The 20762-nt window shown below is 33.1% G+C and overlaps 4 protein-coding genes across 7 annotated transcripts in view; 3 read left to right on the plus strand and 1 right to left on the minus strand.

The window, feature by feature from the left end:
• The first annotated feature begins 1167 nt into the window (after positions 1–1167).
• Positions 1168–3336, plus strand: LOC109853380 (repetitive proline-rich cell wall protein 2-like). The gene is made up of 2 exons (XM_020425451.1): positions 1168–1220; positions 1519–3336. The coding sequence occupies exons 1-2, from the start codon at positions 1209–1211 to the stop codon at positions 2599–2601; spliced, it is 1095 nt and encodes a 364-aa protein (XP_020281040.1). The 5' UTR covers positions 1168–1208; the 3' UTR covers positions 2602–3336.
• A 3694-nt stretch (positions 3337–7030) lies between these two features.
• LOC109853370 (proteasome subunit alpha type-5) lies at positions 7031–9332 on the minus strand. 3 transcript variants are annotated; one of them, XM_020425426.1, is made up of 4 exons: positions 9005–9087; positions 8209–8769; positions 7992–8138; positions 7031–7244 (listed from the first exon to the last, which is right to left on the minus strand). In XM_020425426.1, the coding sequence occupies exons 2-4, from the start codon at positions 8767–8769 to the stop codon at positions 7140–7142; spliced, it is 813 nt and encodes a 270-aa protein (XP_020281015.1). In that variant the 5' UTR covers positions 9005–9087; the 3' UTR covers positions 7031–7139. The 3 variants fall into 3 exon arrangements, with proteins under 3 accessions (XP_020281015.1, XP_020281014.1, XP_020281016.1); XM_020425425.1 differs by lacking the exon at positions 9005–9087 and adding an exon at positions 9202–9332 and having other exon boundaries at positions 7036–7244; XM_020425427.1 differs by lacking the exons at positions 7031–7244; positions 9005–9087 and adding an exon at positions 9202–9332 and having other exon boundaries at positions 7882–8138.
• A 958-nt stretch (positions 9333–10290) lies between these two features.
• Positions 10291–14007, plus strand: LOC109853387. The gene is made up of 6 exons (XM_020425466.1): positions 10291–10767; positions 10857–11315; positions 11386–11894; positions 12597–12841; positions 13557–13620; positions 13699–14007. Exons 1-6 carry the CDS (start codon positions 10574–10576, stop codon positions 13884–13886), a joined length of 1659 nt encoding a protein of 552 aa, XP_020281055.1. The 5' UTR covers positions 10291–10573; the 3' UTR covers positions 13887–14007.
• Positions 14008–18865: 4858 nt separating this feature from the next.
• Positions 18866–20762, plus strand: part of LOC109853360 (protein Wnt-5a) — a 31823-nt gene continuing 29926 nt past the window's right edge. The window contains exon 1 of one of the 2 annotated variants that reach the window (XM_020425399.1): positions 18866–19090. In XM_020425399.1, the coding sequence (XP_020280988.1) occupies positions 19065–19090 (26 nt within the window). In that variant the 5' untranslated portion in view covers positions 18866–19064. The other variant, XM_020425398.1, reaches the window with a different exon arrangement.

A 20762-nucleotide genomic window follows, 5' to 3' on the forward strand; every position in this document is an offset into this window, starting at 1 on the left:
CGTGAGGCACATTTATCATCTTTATCGGAAGGAGCACAAATAACGTGGCGGCAGGTCTGTATGTATAACGAGCGTTCGCCATAGAGGCGCGATACAACCCTCGGAGATGCTTGAGCGGCGATTAATCGTTAAAAATTATCGTCTATCTTGATCCTTGATCGAAATGTGCAGCGCACACGACTGTATTAATACGTAGTATTAGGTAGTACATGTATGACGCTTGTATGCTCACTGTAAGCTCGCAGTTTTACATAGATTTCTACAGTGAGAGTAATTTGTATCCGAAATAATAAAAACACCAAGAACTTTAAATGATATTAAGTGACAACGATAGTAATACGATTAATGTCGCAACCGTATTATCCTTTGAAGCGATAATGTATACAAATAACGCTTTGCTAACAATCGGCAACGCGTAAAAAGTTTAATAGAACATAATAAACCAACGCAAATATCGAAAACTTAGTTACGAGCAATTAAATTGGCTAATGCATATTAATCGAGATAGTGTAAAAATACTCATGAAAGTATAGTTTATTTCCGTGAAGTTACGAACCGCCTATTTCATGTTACGAACATTTACTAGCGTAGTCAACCGTGAAAAAAAACGACGATACAAGGATATCGCACTGGTTTATTCTTTAGCGATATATGCGATGGCTTCTAAGTTTTGTGACACAAGAGGAGACGGAAATTACGGTGTGCACATTCGCCGACCGTATATATAAATTATATATATACGTATATAACTCTGCGATTATTAACTTCCTTTATTTACCTTGCCAAGTTATTCAATATTAAAAAAAAGATTATTGTTTATTTGTGTGATATAAAATATATATAGAGAGAAACACATTCGGTTATAGGAAATAAATTCGAGGAAAGTTAACATCCATATATTCTATGCGAAGAGTATGAATCGCGTTTATCAGCGAATATCGAAGTTTTGGATTTTATCATATTCTTTATTGAGTCAAACTTTTGAGAAATTATGTGAAACAAATAAACATGCGCGTTTGTTTCTTCATCTCGCCTAAAAATTTGTTTGATCTGAGTATATCGCAAAAACCGCTGTAAACAGATAAGCGATGAGGTGCAGGGAAAGTGCCAAGCTATTATAGCGCGTGGGGTATATAAGGCTCAGCCTAGAAAACGAAGCGGTTCAGTTGGTGGTCCTACGCCACGCTAAAACGTACGCAAACTCAAGAATGAATACTAAGGTAAATTAATTATTTTTGACACGAATTATTTTTGGGAATTTAAAGTATTAAAGCATATAAAAAAGTTCCTTTTTCTTATGTCCTAGTATATGAAATGATATTAATCGTTCTTACTTAAAATTGGTAAAAAATGCGACTCAAACCTTGAACTACCTTACAAATGTTATTGAAATAAATTTATTAAACAGATAAACGTTTTGAGTTTTACTACTTTACTAAACTATGAACGTGTACAAAGCTTTATTGTAAAATAGTATAATGAAGAATTAATATAAAATGTATATTTTTGACACATCAGGTTGCTATCGTTTTGATGGCAGTGGCCATCCAAATTTTATACGCGAAAGATTTGAACAAAGAAGCGAACCAGAGCTCGCAGGACGTCGAAGAATCGGAAGCAACAGAAAAGAAGACAGAGAAACGTGGACTCCATCACAGTTTTGGTGATATAGGCAATGTTGACTTGCACGGTGGTGGAGACGGCGGTGCCACGTACGATCAACACGAACATGTGAAGACGGTGACGGTTGTGAAGAAAGTGCCGGTACCAGTCGAAGTAACGAAGCACGTGCCCTATCTGGTGGAGAAACATGTGCCGTACGAGGTAAAGGTCGGTGTGCCGCAACCCTACACCGTCGAAAAGCATGTGCCTTATCCTGTGAAGGTGTTCGTCAAAGTACCGGTGCACGTGCCGCAGCCGTACACCGTCGAAAAGAAGGTGCCGTACGAGGTGAAAGTGCCTGTAGACAAGCCCTATGAGGTCAAAGTATATGTACCGCAGCCCTACACCGTGGAGAAACACATACCGGTGCCGGTAAAAGTGCCGGTGCCGCAACCCTACACAGTCGAGAAGCACGTACCCTTCCCGGTAAAGGTGAAGGTGCCGGTGCCACAACCTTACGCGGTGGAGAAACCGGTGCCTTACGAGGTGAAGGTGCCAGTGGACAAGCCATATCCAGTTCACGTGCCGAAACCGTATCCGGTTACTGTAGAGAAACCGTATCCGGTACCGGTGGAAAAACCCATACCGTATGAAGTCAAGGTACCGGTAGATAAACCGTACCCGGTGCCGGTGGAAAAACCTTATCCAGTGCCAGTAAAGGTTCCGATACCGCAGCCGTACCATGTGCACAAGCCGGTGCCGGTGCCTGTGGAAAAGCCGGTCCCGGTGCCTGTGAAGGTGCCGGTCGACAAACCGTACATCGTCGAGAAGGAGGTACCAGTTCCAGTCGAGAAGGAAGTACCGGTGCCGGTTAAAGTTCCGGTAGCTGTACCGGTGCACATACCGAAGCATCATGATGATCACGGGGGTGATTTAGGCGGCGGCTTCGAATTGCACTCCGGTTTCGGTGGTGGCGATTCTCACTCAATTCATGGCTGATTCTCGCAACGACAGACAGAGAACGATACAGCACGCGAACTAGCTTTCGCTCTCGATGTATGAGTCACGTACTTTTTTTTCCGAATCGGAATACTTTCTCTTGAGAACTTAGCAATCATCATAACGAACGATCTCGCAAGATCGAGAAGACAAAAAAACAATGTTATACTATCAAAAACTTTGAGATTTTAATCGCTTGAACATAAAGATTCTTTGTACCGAGATTAACTGTTATTATAATGAAGAAATATGCAGGTAATTAATTATTATATAAATACATGAATTTACTGACGTAATTTTTGAAAAAGCACGTAGTGATTGTAGCGACTTATATTATTTTATATTACTTATTTTATATTAGTTTTCTTATATTATTTTGATTGAAAAAGTTGTAGTAATATAATCAATTTCAATTTTCTTCGCAATGGTAAAAATTGCATGCACAAAAATATTAATACTTCTCAAAAATCTTAATCTATTTGTGTGTATATTATATTTTTGTATTTTACAAATACCACACGACTATAATATGTGTACACTTCTGCGGATGTTATTGGCGCTTAACGTTTGTGATAATCTGTTTATTTGTAGTTTTGCTGTAAAAAATATGTTATATAATGTTTATCATGCTGAAAAACATTTATATCTAAGTAAATTAAACGGATATCGCTAAAAAAGAGAGTATATGTTTGTCACTTTTTATATTAAAAATATAATAAACATTTGTGTTAATTAGTTCTCTCTCTCTCTCTCTCTCTCTCTCTTAATTTATTCCTTAACAATATTTCTAAAATTCCACATCATTTTTCTTACAATATAAAAGCAGATAATACAGAGATAAAGTAATACATTATTAATGTGCATAAGCGCGTGATGTGCCTTCATACCGATCATCAAATATGTTACGCACAATGCAACTATAAATCAACATTAAGATTCACTTTCTCAAGAAAAGCTTGACTAGTACAAGTAAATAAGAGTTTTCACTTTCATAAATTTGTTGTTCTTTTTTGACGAGGAAACATTACGTGCATCTTTTTGCGTTACGTTATTCGATCGTTAGCAATGTAGAGTCTAAAAAAGACCATTTTAAGACTCGGCTATAAATTATGCTGTCGCTTCCTGTCTTCTGATCTAACAAGCACGTGCAAAAGCGTGATATTATTGATGTTAATCTCGTCGCAAGAAATCGTTAAGTTTCCGCTGTGTTCTCTTTCTGGTCGGGTAAAAACACAAAAATTATGCACAAAAAAGAAAAAGATATAGACATAAGCTGTACAGATTTCCGTAAGCACTTTCGATTCTTGAGCGAATTTTAATCCTTATATCTGGTCGCAATTAACAGTACTAGATATATCTATACGCGTCGTGTTCAAGAAAGCATTACTTTCTCCGACGAGGCGCTTACACACGCGTTACACACATAAACATCTTACTCCAACACATATCTGTAAGATGTCCTGGAGCTATCGTTACTCCTTTCACCGTTAAGTTCCTTCGTCTATCTGAGATTCATCTTTTTTTTTTATATAAAAGTGATTGAAACACTTATAAGTGCGTTTTAATATTTAAATTTAGCAAGTGCGTCACACGCATCGTGTAATTAACTATAAGCAGTATTGGGGATAATATATTTTAGCTCAAATTAATATGTTGAAATAAAAGTTCTTAATTTATTTATTTTTCATTTTATATAATTCAGAAACAAAAGAGAGAGAGAGAGAGACATTTTATGCACAAATAAAATAGATGAAATATTTCTAACAAAACTACATTGGTTACATTTAAAATATTCCTATTTCGTTACATAGGATAGACAATCGGCTTTATTTAGGCATTATAGTAATAGACAATCTAGTAATATATATTATAAATTGTTGTCCGCGTAGTATGAATAAAATGATTAAACTTGAATAAAAAAGATTAGGAGATGTTTGTTTATACAGTATTTATAAAGTCAAACATTTCGTCATTTTACTAATGCTCATTTAGCTGCTAATAAAATCTCAATTCCGTGTCTATTTGTACGTGTAAAAGATTTCTGCTGTAACATCATAGAGCACGAGAGAAATTGATAATTATGCAATACTTGGAAATTTGCTGTAAATTCCGTCCTTTCTCTCATCTTTATCATCGTTAAGCGTAATTTCTGAATAATATATCGGATGTACTTAAGATAACGCATTATTAATACACAAAATAACAAAATTGGTTATATAGTGGCCAACGCGGAATTATAAAACCGTAAGTGCGAATAGCAATGTAGCGCGGTGCAGGCGTATATATGTATAATGCACCATCGCGAGAAAAGAGACCTGCACGCTCGAGCAAACGACCGGTTCTCCGTGAAAGTGAAAAAAATAACGACGATTCTGCGATGCGTGAATTATAGCCCCGCGTGCATAAGTATCAGCTATTTCCTACGCCGAGATGCCGCGTGCACTTCCGGTTTTCTATAGGCGCTTTGGTAATAACTAGGAAGAAAGAAAGTTTCCTGCCACGATGCGCATTACTGTTGTCTTACGTTTTGCTTCGTACTTCGTTTGTTTAATTTAATGAAAGAATATGTGCGGCACTTCCATTTCTAATCTCACCTGCATAATTATCTCATTTCGTAAATTAACACTATAAAGATAAATTATCTATTATACTTGTGAAAAAACACTTTAATTTTTTTAATGGATCTCTATAAATACTTTTATATGTGAAATTATTATATTTTAACAAACCTGTGTTAATTGTATTATTTCAGTTTTTAGTGCTCATTCCTATCAAAACGTTTTTGAAAAAAGAATGATAATTTATGATCATCTTATGATTTTCTCGTGACAAAGTAGAAGTCACGTCTTTCCGTATAAATTAAACATTTCTACGCTATTGTTATTACTTTTACTCTGACATTCCAATTCCGTTCCACGTTTGTTTACGGAAGGAAGAGATAGGTCGAGCGTTCTTATCCGTTTTGTCATTGCGGCGCGTGTTGCTAGCGCAACTGTGAAGCGAAAGCAATTATCGTAGCGAAACTTGAACGTAGCAGCGGCGCTTCGAGGGCGACGAGCTTTGGCTTTGGTATAAGAGAGTGAGTGTTTGGCGTCTGATATGACGGGTCAAGTCCCTGGGGATTCTCAGGGACTCAAACGGGACTATCCCGCGTCGCTTCTCTCATCGCAGTTAATTACCAGTCCTTCTCAGTCGCGTCGAATCAGTCTCTCTTTCTCATAGTGTTTCCTTTAGTCTCTTTAGTCTTCCTTAAACTCATATTGCTCCTACCTAGCGCTATCTACATAGGTACTCTCAATAATTCGATAACGACCGTATATCGTTTCGTGTTGTTTTGACATCAGGTCTTTTCTTTATCAAAAACAACTTTTATATCACAAAAGTTGATTATTAAGCTGCATCAAAGATTAATTGATATGGATTGTTTCATGAAGAAATTTTACATAAAATAAGTTAATAAATAAAAAGTAAGATTATTTTTATAATACTTATCTTAAAAATTATTCTCTGTAATGTATCTATATACAAATATATATAATTTATGTGTATGTATGTATATATATATGTATGTATGTATGTATGTATGTATGTATGTATATGTATACATGTATATGTATATAAGAAAATACAGATGTATATATATCTTTTTTAAAGTTTTTAAATATACACGCACGGCATATATAATATACAAAATTTTTATATACCGCTATTTAAATGTAGATTTTTGTCATGCTTTATATTTTATATATATATTTTAAGAGGTTTGCACAATCAGTAGGTGACATAAAATCTCCCCGTGGGAATCCAAGCGAGCGAATCGTAGTGGGATTGAACGCTTGAAATGGAATAATATCCAGTAATCTGGCAGTCGAGAGAACGGGATAAAAAGGGACGTTTTATCGGAGCATCACAGCATCCAACCAAGCGGTATCCGATCATTTCCGCCAAGCTCTCCGAGCCATTTCGCCCCGTTCTCGGCTAGCCGGCAAAATTAATTATTGATTTCGGATACGCGCATTCAGTCGCGGCGGACGGCTTTTAATCGAAAACGAGCCATCCGTCGCACATCCATTTCCGACTGCTACGAATTTAACAGCAAATCGATCTAGGAATGTCTGCGTTTATATATTATTGTGCTTATGTAAAAACAATCTTTTAGATTTTCTAATTATTTATTTCATTTCTAATTACTTAACATACGATAAAAAATATGTCATTGTCTAGAAATTTTATTTTTCTTTAATAGGAATAATTTAATAAAAACAGTAATTAAGCATTTTTATATTGAATATTAATTTAACACAATAACATGCGTTCATTGAAATGAAGGTTGTAACTTTATATATATATATATAAATTCTATTCTTTTATATATGCGAATATACATATATAAAAAATACAAATACCAAGTAAAAACTGGTAAACATTATTGATAATAATAAGTAAGAATATATGTGAGAAATATATGTGAAAAATATATGTAAGATTAAAAAGATACAGGAATATATTTAGAAACATTGGAAGTTTCTTGATTGTGTTTATCCAATAAGGGAGGTGGTTGGTTGGGATATTTTGTTGGTTGGGAAGGAATTACCGGCTGTTGGTCTTAAGAGATCTTCTTTTGACATGTCGGAATCTATCAACTAAATCAAATAAATTCAAAAATATACGTTATATATACATTTATATATGTATATTTTGTTTTTCAAATTGTTGAAAATCTAATATACACACATACATAGATAACATTTTACAGTATATAGAAAACGAAACTTACCTTCTACTTTATATGCAGGACGCAGCAGAACAAGTGATTCGAAAAGAGTAATTGTTGATGTTTGTGTAAAATCAATTAAAAATGGATCAAGATTATGAAACAAGATTGTTAAAAGTTAATTAAGTGTAACAAAATATAAAATATATATATGTTTTCAAAATCAACTTTCTCAAAAATTAATTCTTGCACAAAAAAGAATTTTATACAATTTTTATACATTTTCACACAAAGAATTGCTCTTTTTCTGATTGAACTACCTGTCCTGTTGCCCTGAATCTAAAGCAGAAATAAAGTGTTTGTAATTTGTATACTATAACATTTTAAAACACTTTAGGAATGCATGTAATATTAGACATTACTGATTTATTATAGAAGACTCTAAAACTCTAAGAGGCTTTTTATCAATTTTGTTTTGAAGAAAAATAAATAAGAAATATTAAACATAAAGAAATAAAACATTTGTCCAGAGTAAAGTATTGATATAATTTACAATTATGCTGTTTTATATAAAAAAAAAAAAACAGTTTTTCTTTTTACAGCTTGATGAAATAAAATGTTCATGATAACTCACACATGTATTATAACCAAATATTTAAGCGATATCTTTAATCACCTCCTGTAATTCCACTTTAGTAAACATGTGAAATAATTGTCCAGGTGTCATAGTCATCACCTCAATATTGGTATCATTCAATTTTTCTTCCATTACTTGCTTCAATATCGTTAGCGCAGCTTTTAACGCTTCTTTAAGCGTCATGGACTATAACAATGTTTAGTTAATATATTGTGTCAAAAAAACACATATATTGTTTAATTGATATATTAACTACCTTATGATATACTTCTTGCAGATTTTGTTGAGCTCCTTCACTACCAGATCCTATAGCTTTTGCATCAAATTGAACAAAAGTACCAGATGGATCCATATGATACAACTGTGGACCTTTTTCATCAATTCCAGCAAATAACATTGCTACACCATATGGTCTTGACATAGCAGAACCATCATCATCACTATCTCCAAACTGTATAGCCAGATTAGATACAGCTTGAGCAGTTGACTCGACTGTCATTTTTTCATTATAAATAAACCAATGATTTTGACATTCAAGTCGAGCTCTTTCAATCATTGTTCTTGAATCAGCCATTAGTCCAGATGCTGCACATCCTATGTGTTTATCAATTTCCACAATTTTTTCTACTGTTGTTGGCTCCATTAAAGTAGAAGTAATTCGTTTTTCTACTACCAAAACAACTCCTTCTGTTGTTGCAATTCCAATAGCAGTAGAACCAAGCTTTATCGCTTCTATGGCATACTCTACTTGAAACAATCTACCTTCTGGTGAGAAGGTATTTACTCCACGATCATACTCCGAACGTGTTAAAAACATCTAAAAACAAATAAAGATAATAAATTATTAACAAAGTTAAATTCTTGGTACAATATTGTACAAATACTATTTATCGTGTCTTCAGTCCACTTAAAAGTTTTTTGACAAAAATGGTCGATGCAAATCACATTTGAGGTTATGTTATATCCATGACGTAAACAACTTTGATTTGACAACTTTTAATTTTGATAAAAGTATGAAGCTATTAAAAACTCTGCTATATATTATACATAACTGTAATGCATAGTACATTCGAGAAGAAAGTACTAAAAAATAAAAAGACTGGTACTACTAAATTATAATAAACCAAGAAAATTGCTTAAGACAAGAATGACAGTGCAAAACAAAATCGAATATTGTGTAAACACAAAAACTTAAAATACCATGATAAAAGTATAATATATGTAACATTCTCATTGAATATCGAATTACCTTGTGCTACTACTATGTTTTTCTTAAAATGAAAAAGATACAGAAAATAGTACACTATTCCAAATACTGATCAGAACCGACAGCAACAGCAGTGTCACAAAGTAGTTTGATCATATAGCTCAGTGAACCGAGTCAACGTTCGGAAACAGCACTCGTGTACACACGAGCATCATTCTATCTTTGTTTTATATATAATGAGTAATAAAGATAAAATATACACTAGTGATGTTTCCGAACGCAGCTCGATAAAAGTAGAGTGCCTTATGGCTAGTCTACAATGAAGATAGTAAGGCTGTAGGAGTAGAGAGTAAACTATTTTTCGGTGAAAAAACGACGGGAATAAAGGGTCGTCTACAATGGAGAGTTGTAGGCCGTAACAGTAAGAAATTGACAAATCACAATCGATTATTCTTCTGTACTTTGTCTGTGATTGGTCAATTTCTTACTATTACGGCCTACAACTTTCCATTGTAGACGGCTCTTAATATATGGACTGCTAGTAGCTAACTTCAGACGTGTCGCCAAGCTGCAAACGTGTAAGCTTCGCCTCAGTCAGTAATTTTCTACAGGAGTAGAAAGGCTTCTGTGAAAATGGCGTCAATGATGAAATCAGTGTGAAATTCCCGTTTACTGTTTTGTGTATTTACTGCGTAGTTAGTGTTTGCTGTTGATGTATTTATGCTGAGTTTGATTTTTTCCTTTATCAAAAATGTATTGCTTTGTTTATGGATGCAAATCGTCAACGTACAAACGCAAACATGACGAGAAGAAACCAGTTTTGCCATTTTACAGATGAGGTAGTTTATCTCTAATCTGCAAATTTTTGTTCATTTGTAAATGGATATTCAGTATAATCCAATAATTATGTACTTAATTTAAAGACAATAAAGAACAATAAATAATATAAAAACACAGCAACTTTCGACCAATGTTTCAACCAATGTTTGAATTTCCCGGCATTTACTGACTAAGACGGAGCCAATAAATCGCACTTCGATATCTCAGCCAACTTCAGCTCGGCGATACTGGGCATATGCCTTTAGCATAATAAAAGTGGGGGGACTAGCAGTCCATAGTTATATAGTCAAAGACTGTGACTGTATATATTCTTTTCAGGTTATGTCTGTTTATATTCATACAAGTGAGTTTTAAGTTGACTCTATTGAAATATCACATTTTCTCACTTCTACTCTTCCAATGGAAACAAAACACTAACTTTGATCTGTATCGGAGTGGAACCGAATTGAGGGTTTTGGTGAAAACTAGACCATTGAAAAAGAACGCGTTGGATCGAGTAGGAGCATATTGGGGCATGCAACGCGAACAAACCTAATAACTGAAGTACAGTCGAACCTCCCAAAACGTATAATGCATGCGTGAAGTAAAGAGTGAGGGAATAAGGGAAGTATACGTTTTGGAAGGCTCGTCGGTCCCGACTGTATACGTTTTGGGAGGTTCGACTGTACGTGTATCAGTGATCAAGAATCACCTAAGTATTATGGAAAAAGATACAGATTACTTTTTAGAAAATATTAATCCAAGACATTTTATCAGACAAGAATCAGGGTATGTATCAAATACAAATTTATTATTTTTTATATGTATATGTTATATATTTCATATTCTATTAAGTGTAATTTTTTGAAATTTTGTAGGGAACTGCCTAATGCAACTCTTTTAGCGCAAATCTGTCACATTCTTGTTACTGAAACTACTCCAGATGCAGCTAAAATTTTATGTTTGAAGTGCCTAGGAAATTCTTGTCTTGGCTATAAATACAAACAACATGCATCAGAAAATACAGAATCTGATAGATACTGCAAAAAAATGTATAAAGAAATAATTGAAAAGAGTTTATATGAGCACATGAAGAGCTGTATTTATCCATATGACACTCATTTTCCTTATGAAGGTGTCATAAAATGGAGTATAGATTATATTATACAATTTTATGATAAATCTACAAATTGCTTGGGTGATAAAGAATTAGATATTCTTCGACTTAGCATTCAATTTTTATGTAATTTATTTACATATGCTTGTCCAGATGAAATGTCTACAGATAATAATGTACATAGATATTTAAATTGTAGCCAATTGAAGCAAGTTATCTTGTAAGCATATTTATTTATTCAAATTTTTATATATATATATATATTTGTAATAAATTTATTTCTATTGTAGGAATTGCATGCAGTCTAATAATAAACCACTTGCTAGTGCAGCTTGCATATATGTACACAATGTAGTAAAAAAATTACATTACGACTACTTCACTATTGATGTAAAAAGTCTCTGTATTCAGTTATTAAAACCTATTAAAGTAGGTTTTACATCTGCAAAGGATATACTATTGTATATATTACATGAGCCAAAATTTATATTTGAAGATGTGTATACTAATATAACAATAAGTGAGAAACTAGATTTACTTAAAATAATCTACAGTGAATTCTGGGAATGTTGGCAATCTGATTCTAATAGAATACTCACAGATGATCAGGTGGAATTTTTAATACTTACATTTTGTAAAAAAAGTGATCTTATTTTGAAAACTGTTGACACTTATATGAACAATGTAGAACCTACGGAAGTTATTTTTATTCTTAATATTTTGGGACTTATCACTACTAATGTCTCACAATATAAGATTAAAACAGAAACTGCAAAATATTTGTTTACTAATTGTAAATGTAAGTATATTCTTAATTTCTCTAATACATATTGAATATAATAACGATATACGTGTGCATATGTGTAACATTTAATATATTGTATGAGTACAAAAGTTTCGATATATTGTGTGATAAAAAAATAAACCGTAATTTTATTGAAAATGATTTATTCATTTCTAATCTGGACAACATCGAAAGAGAATAGAAAACAATGAAGAATAAAATAATTTTAATAACAAATTTTTGGTTCATACACACAATATCAAACTAGCAAAGATTTACTCAATCAATTGTGAACTAATGTACGAGGTGTTTGTGCAAAATATAGTTTTTATTAAACTTATAAATTAATATACATAATAATTTGAATTGAATTCAGTTAAAAAATTCATCTAGGATTTGATTTCTGGTTAAAAGATTTTTTTGCAATGGATTTTTTAATTTCTACAAAAGGATAAATTGAACATTTTATCTAAATATATGTGACGCAAGCTAAATTTTCTAAATAAACTTGTAAATTGATTTTAATTCAAAAGTATTATATGTATTAAATAAAGAAAAACTATAGTGTGCACAAACCTAACACATTGGCTCACATTGACCGAGTCAATCTATGCCAATAGAAATTACTTGGTAGAATAAGTTATTTTTCATAAAATTATTTAGTTATTGTTTTTCTATAAGGAAACCATTGAAAGTTCATATTTAATATTTTTATAGATCTTTTAATGTCTTTACACATGATGGGGAAAAAATCACTTAATTATTTTACTCCTATAACAAATTTGAGTAAAGTAGCACCTAGTATTCAAGAGAAAAAAAGTAATGTAAACTCAACCGTTAATGATACTGAAATATCAATTTTACAAAATGATTTACAATATCATCCTGCATATGGTTTTAAAGCAGGGCTAATACAAGTTGTTGCAAATATGATGTACAGAAACAAAATGTGTCAAGATCTGGTAAGAATCCAAAATCACATAATAAATTACATATGTAAGATTGAATAATAGAGAAGTAAAAGAAATCTCTTTTTAAGAAATCTTTTTACAAACACTAAATTTTGCTTTTGTTTTGCGCTATATATGATATGTGAAACCGATATTTCTCTTTTACTGATTACATCTCACATATGAGTGATATAGCAAGCGAACAAAAGATACGTAGTAGTATATATACATATGTGGCCTGTCGCATCAGACAAAGCAAAATTAAGTATTACGTCCGACTGAAAAACTGGAAGATGTAGCAAGATGAAATCTGATATAGGTGCACGTTATAAGTTTAGCAAATCTGCATGATGATAAAATTTACATTGCTCATTATATGTTGACATATAAATTAGTTGTGATAAATCAAAATAGAAAACGCCTGTAGGTAGAATACTAATTTAAACTGCAAATATTTCAAGCATATATATTTATACTTCTGTCTCTCTCTCTCTCTCTCTCTCTCTCTCTCTCTCTCTCTCTCTCTCTCTCTCTNTCTCTCTCTCTCTCTCTCTCTCTCTCTCTCTCTCTCTCTCTCTCTCTCTCTCTCTTTTTCTCTCATTCACATTGTATTAATGTTGGTACAATGTATGTTTTGCTGAACATTAGTTTAAATATACAATTTATATCATTGAGCTATTTTGTAAAGTATATAAAACAAAAAAATAATGTTATACATTTACTTCAGTTTCGTGAAATAGATGGGATACCATTACTTTTGGATTGTTGTAATATAGATGCAAGGAATCCGTGTAAGTTTAATGTGATTTTTCTGATATTTGAATTCTTTGATATCATATGCTTTTTCTTATGTTGTTGACTTTTTGCAGTTATATTGCAATGGACTATTCTCGCCATAAGGAATTTATGTGAAGGAAATTCGATAAATCAAGAAATTATTAAAAATTGTAAAAAAGAAGGTGTGCTGGATAATTCCATTTTAGAACAGATAGGATTGACTTTACACGAAGACACTGATGGAAAGTCCATTCGTATTGTTCCTTTATGTCGTGATTAAACAAATATAATATTTTTAGAATTGCAAGTTAGCAATTGTTGTTTATCTATATTAATACTTTTGTTAATGTAAAATATGTATTTTCTTTGAGAAACCATTAAATATTACAAATTAATTAAAATAAAACGTATATTATAAAAATACATTTACATTTGTTTTTATTTATTAATAACTGTATTGTCAAGATTTACAGATATTTACTACATAATTATATATATGTAAAAACAAAATAGTTTATAGCGAATGTTTGAAATTTGGTCCGGTTCTGATTGTTTGTTTAATGAATCACATGATGCCACATAAGTCTGTACATTCTTTGGGTTTTTGAAATGTGCTCTGTCGATTAAAACTTTGATTCCGTTACTTTATATTATCCACCGCTAGATGGCAAGTATTAGTGACTGTTAAAAATCGATTAAAGGTTGATGTTATAACAATTATTATGTTTCAAAAAGTATCGTGTTTTTTAATTAAATGTATGAGAATAGACGGTTTATAAAACACAACCATCAAATGTCAAATATCAAATTAATAAATATTAATAGAGATTTTATAGCGCGCGGTACTTATGTTTTAATATTTAACGCATTTCTATAAACCAGTTGGTGAACAAGCTATTCAATTATTTTACATAATTACACTTATCCTTTTATGATATTTTAATTAATTATTCCATTTAATAATTACAATAATTGCTTGTTGATCGATAATGTCTATGATAAGATATACAAATGAACGATTTATATATATATATATATATAAATGATTATTATTATGTACAAATAAATCTATCAGAAATATATCTTATTGTATAGAAAAATTTCAACCTGTATTATTAAACAACATATGATATCGTATTGACAATCTTTACGACTGCTATCATCTATTATTCAGTTTCATCTTATATAGATGATATATCTGTCTCTATTAAATATAATATACAATTCCTTTACTAAAGAGTTTATTAACGTGAGCACACGTTACGAGAATATATATGATTGCTTTTAAACAGTACTCAAACACATTAAAAAAAAAGAACCAAAGAGCCTACGGTTCAAGTTGAAGGTGGACAATCCAAACAACTTAAAACGCAATGTATTCGGGATGTTTTGATCAAATTTTTTATTGATGATCATCTTCAGCACTGCATATAGTTTTCTTTTAATTTGTTTCACCGAGCCGTTATTTGAATACTATTTATAAAAACATATTGTTTGACAAGTCGATAAATTTGCAATATATATAAACAAAAGTATATTTTCTATCCTTACAGAATATTGTTCAAAAAAGATGTCAAGATTCTTATACAGGAAGTAAAAAGCTTTTTAATTATGCTATCAAGAGACATATGTTTAAATAAATAATGCTTATTAAGTATATATAATCTGCACGAACATATGTGTCTTATTAAATTAAATCCTTCTTTCTTTGTCGTTTCCAATTTAAAACGATAATTTCTTATGTCCATTTCTCGCTGCAAACAAATTTACGATGACAAACGATGATGTCGTCCTGTAATAGGTGTTTATTAGTGTCGTCCACGTACAAGCAAGTTGACAAGAAATCGTGATGGCTTGAAAATCCGTCCGCGTGCACTAACTTGCGCGTACTAATTATACCGGAAATTTCGAAACACGCACGCGACAGTTATGTTTTCCTTTCTAATGGAATTCTCTAGATAGAGACGATGCAGTTTCCAGCATCGTAGCGCGCAACGGGATCAGATAATAATCAACAAATAAATAATATTAGATAATTATATCTCGGAGCGTATATATGTGTGTACGTTTCTTTCTAACGGTAATGTACGCGACGGCATGTGCACGCGTACATGAAGGATTTACGAAATGTAATAATACGCTTCCGGACATAATACGGCGCCTAATCGAGCGTGACCAATCGTTGATTTATTCCCAGCAGAGTCAGATCAGAATTTCAGTAAAAAGAATAAAATTACCGATAATCACAGAGTGTATGAATGTACTTTTATTCCATGTATAAATATATGATCAAGTGATACACTCGACGCGCAAATTACCACAATGCATATCAATGTTTGTTCACTTATATAACAGACAATATATTGGAATTATATAACATACAAATACTGCAAGAGGTGTGCATTCAAGACATTTTTGTGAAAAATTGCTTGACAAGATATTTCCCAATTTTACATGCATCGTGCATAAAAATAGCATTTTGCGTATAAACGTTGATAAATTACCTTTGATTTAAATATCGGTTCATCTCACGAACAATCAATCTTGGTCACGCGTAATGAAGAGCAGTTAACGCAAAATTTATCAGTTAATTACATATGTGGTTAATTGCTACGAATAATTATTTCCCCGCAAAAGGCGTTCTCGTTATACCATATAATAGCTCGCGTACGCGCGTGTGAGATGAAAATCGAAGATGCGAAATGAAATTTTTGCTATTTCTCTTCAAGTAAAACTTGTAATTGCTATAAGAATTATTTATATTTTGCGATAAGAATCGATCGAATAATCGAATCCAATGTAGTAGATATATACATATACAGCGTTCTAAATAGAAAAACAACGTCCTTCACACAGCGCGATGAAGATTTCGTCGATCACCAGCCTTATTAATATTCATAGTGGTTCAGAAGAGAGAGAGAGAGAGAGAAGCATAAACAACGTCTAGTTGTGCGTGAGATCGTTCAGGTGCGTAAATTCTGAGCGTCTTCGAAATGATTAACTCGTTGACGCAATAACTTTCGGCAACAGATATTTAGTTGGGAAAGATAGACAAGAGATAGATAAAGAGAGGAATAGTTTGAATTCTATTTACATAATATTTTTTTTTTTTTTTTTGTTTCCAATTATATTTACAACTCTGAGTTACACAGTTCGTCTACTGTAATTTTCGACTTAGAAAAAAATTATGTAAAAAAGATATTCAGGCTTCACACGTGAAATTTCCGAAGCAAGAATGCATCAGCGTGTGATAAATATACAGATAGATGAATATAGATCCGCCGGTAGATAATCGGTACAGCAAACGAACTAGATTCTTGTATTGATACAGACCGTGAATTGAGCTTGTGTCGGCGCCTAATAAGTCGCGGATTCTCTACAAAAAAATATACGGAGTCTCTCTGAACGAACTCGTGCGCCTACGCGCGCGACTTCTTTCAAAGAGTCCGACACAGCGATATATTTCCTGTGCCGCGTGGTACATATCTTACATATATGTACTTACGTATGTATCTTGCGTATTTGAGAAGGTATCAAATCGTCGTTAAGGATCATGCACAACGCAAATATAATCGCATCTTTCTTTTTATATAAAGTTGACATATATTTGATATATTATAAGATATGGTGAAAGAGAAATTAATATATATAAAATATAATATAAAATTTATAGTTATTTATTTAATTGTTATAAGCTTAGAAAAAGAAAGAGAGACAGAAATAAAGTTTTGCATTAAAATGCATATTATAAAAACATTTAAAAAAGTAAAAAGTATTAAATTTAGTGATAATGCGATATAATACATCTTTATTCGAGCAAGTTGAAGAAAAAACATTTGTGGAAAAAATCACAAACACATATACTTATTTGTAAACAGAGCTTGCGCACATAGAGCTATGCGCGATGTGTTTTAATGGCTGCCGCACACAGTGCATAAGTCGTAAATATTATGCCAAGCTGAGGATTTGTGTAATAGCCACTAAAAGCAAGGTTTGCGTCTCTTTATGGATCGTAAAGGAAAAAGATATTCGGAAACCGAGTGAAACCGCACGTCGGTCAAATTGACCTGAGCGTATTGCAATTAACTTAAAGAGAGAGAGAGAGAAAGAATACAACACAATCGCGCGTATCAAGAGGCACGGTATCAAGAGGCACGGTAGTGCCTCGCGCCAAGTTCACGCGCAACGAAGTGGCGCTCGAACTGCGCGAGCACACCGTGCCTCTTATACGCGAGATTCAGGCAATTCAGTGGAGGGGAAATTTGTAATCAGTCATTTCTTAACNATTTACTTGGTGCTACTTTGTGATATCACTTTTTTTGTAAAACGGGTTTTTAGAGAAAGAATGTTTTGTAGTATATAAATGTAAAACAGGTTTTATAAAGAAAGAAGTTTTTGGAGTATAAATAAAAAACTAATTTAATTAAAATACAATACGTGTTGTGCGTGTACTTGGCGCCTGTTTTTACCTTTTTTTAAAAAGGTAAGTTTTTAGAGTATCACACACTTTATATTTTGTTCCTCTTATATTCAGCAATCCTTGAAGATATCTTTGTTATCTCGTTGATTTTTCTCTTGACACAAAATTATAGTATTTATAATACTATGCACAGGTATTATTATAAATATTCGGTATACCTATATATATATATATATATATATATAAGTATTATTTTAAATACTTGTTTAAAATATTTAACTTAAATATTTTAATATATTACAGCCACTAATTATATGATTTGTCATCGCATTTCATCTTACGCGGATAACTCAATTTTTTTTTGAATCGCGCAAAATACACGACTTCTTTTTATTGTCCGATCAAACAGTTCTTCTCTAATTCCCCTAAAAAAAAAAAAAAAATGCAGCTTCATGTCGATTCCTCGAACGATAAGCATGACGTTCGCTTGTAAAGCAACGACAATAGGATCTGCCATCCGTGAGCAAAGCTTGCCAGAGCAAGCCCTCATGATGTCCGCTGCGATTCCGTTCGTTCGTCCGTCGAGAGTTAATTAATCGCACCGAACGATCTCCATTGAAACGGAATCTGGATAAATTTTCCGTGCTGATCCTGTCGAGACAGCATGTGGGTATTATCTTTACGACCCCTTAAAGAAGAAAAGAGACGTTCATGGAAAGGAAGAAGATGCACAGAAACGCATGCGCGCCGAGATACGGCCACGCTGAAACAGTGCACCGAAACCAGAGAACCTGTTATCAGAGAAACAGTGGCTACACTCTGGGCCAATTATATCATTCAGACGAGACTCCGCGGTCTCGTCCGCAACACGTGTAGTCCTTCGTAGCGTTTAATTTCGTTCGCTACATCCGTCTCATTTTTAATTGTGTCCTCGATAACCATCATATTGAAGCGCTGTTTTTAATTCGACGGAATATATTACTCTTGTCTGCAAATAACTAATCGACAGTTGCTCACGTAATCCTTATGTAGCTAGTGATGTTGACGAGTTTACTTTATGATTTGTAAGATTACATGTACGTACTTTATACGATACAGATAAGAATGATAGTTACATCATGACAAGATCATTTTGCGCGTGATGTATCGTTGATACACTGTGTTTTCATCGTTTACGAAGCATAAAAGTGTCAATACATGCTAAAGATACCAATTGGCTTGATATAAAATTATAAATATAAACGCAAGTCATTCGAGAATGATTCGAGAAAATGTGTCTCTTTTTATTTTTTAAGAACTACGTTAATAGAAATTACTCAATAACGGAAGTATTATTATGGAAAAATCATTAATGTTTCTTACATAGTGTGTAACACATATGAAACTGTTAGCTTTGTCAAAAATAAACTTAATTGATGCACAACGATGATAGATTTATCGAGGAGAGAGAGAAAGCGCCGCTATTATTATCAAATGAGATCAAGCAGCCTAATTTGTATCGCGCCCGTAAGAAGCGACAGCTATGATTTATGAAAACGCGTCGGACGTGCTAATTGCTTGTCGATGTGATATGTCGGGCGTTGTCTTTTTACATGCAAACGCGTTGCTACTTTGCAAGAAAACAGAGTGAAACAATTTTGTCGGTTGTGTGTGATGAAATATGCGGCGGTTGCTTAATTACAATACGGTACAATGAGAGAGATCCGACGCTTGTTTCTAAGGTAAGTCTCTACCGTAACGAAACAGAACGCTCGCAGTTTCATATTTCGTGTCCGTTGAAAAATAAAGCGATATTACATTTCATATATATATCTATTTGTAACTTTCAAATATTATAGCGATATTATATCCACATATTGTATATTTGTAAACGGTTTAAAAGAAAACGGTAGCATATTTTACATGTTTATTTATATTTGACGCTATTATCAAATAGACGCGTCAAATGTATTATCATGTCGCGCGAGAGTACTCGACATCTCTCTCGAATTAGTTATCTCAAACGTGTCCTCTTAGCATTTTCTCGTGACGACCCCTAGAGCTTGCTTTCGACGCTGTCATTTTCTCTCGTTCTCACGATCTTCTCGCTCATGTTGTTTCTCTTTCGATTTCACTCACACATCGTTTACCGTCTCCATCGCGTGGCGGCTCTTAAAATCATGTATTTCCGCGGCCGAGTAGGACGGACTTTTTTCTCTGTTCTTCGAGAATCTCGTTTCACCGTCTGCGGTCATCTCTCTCCGTCGGATTCTCTCTTTTCTTCTCTTTCTCGCGCGCGCGCGTTCTTTACGTCGTTCTCTCAGTCCGCTCGAGAACTCCGATGTAACAATGGCTGCCCTCTAATTATCGGAAGACCGCGGCACTTTAAAGAGAAGCCGAAAGCCCATCACGAGACTACGTTTCGTTCGCTCCTTAAAATTTCTTTTCCCCCTTTCTTTTGCTCTCTCTGTCTTTCTGTTTTTCTCTCGCGAGAGCGCGCGCGCGCTTAACTCGTCAGTAACAAAAAAAAAAAAAAAAAAACAATCAACAATCATTTCTTGTGTTAGTTTAAATTAGGTTTATCTTGTGCAACAGGCATCTGTTGCAAGTTCAGCTGTTAGTTCCTTATCAGTTTTTTAGATAGATCTTGACAATCTAAAAAAATAATAAAAATAATTAAAAGGTTTTTTTATCTTCAAGAAATTCCGTGAAATTTAGTTTAGAGAAATATAAGTATATTTGTTTATCATAGTATCA

This window comes from Pseudomyrmex gracilis, unplaced genomic scaffold, assembly GCF_002006095.1.
Source record: "Pseudomyrmex gracilis isolate BER0280 unplaced genomic scaffold, ASM200609v1 scaffold_47, whole genome shotgun sequence".
Classification (NCBI taxonomy): Eukaryota; Metazoa; Arthropoda; class Insecta; order Hymenoptera; family Formicidae; genus Pseudomyrmex; species Pseudomyrmex gracilis.

What these genes read in the sequence shown, in the direction of transcription:
- LOC109853387 (XM_020425466.1), top strand. Translation starts at nt 10,574, where the DNA reads ATGCGTGAAGTAAAGAGTGAGGGAATAAGGGAAGTATACGTTTTGGAA. An exon ending in CAATTGAAGCAAGTTATCTT is followed by an intron (nt 11,316 to 11,385) that starts GTAAGCATATTT and finishes TTTCTATTGTAG; the next exon opens with GAATTGCATGCAGTCTAATA. An exon ending in TATAGATGCAAGGAATCCGT is followed by an intron (nt 13,621 to 13,698) that starts GTAAGTTTAATG and finishes GACTTTTTGCAG; the next exon opens with TTATATTGCAATGGACTATT.
- LOC109853370 (XM_020425426.1), bottom strand. Translation starts at nt 8,769, where the DNA reads ATGTTTTTAACACGTTCGGAGTATGATCGTGGAGTAAATACCTTCTCA. An exon ending in TGCAAGAAGTATATCATAAG is followed by an intron (nt 8,139 to 8,208) that starts GTAGTTAATATA and finishes ACATTGTTATAG; the next exon opens with TCCATGACGCTTAAAGAAGC. An exon ending in CTAAAGTGGAATTACAGGAG is followed by an intron (nt 7,245 to 7,991) that starts GTGATTAAAGAT and finishes TATTTGATTTAG; the next exon opens with TTGATAGATTCCGACATGTC.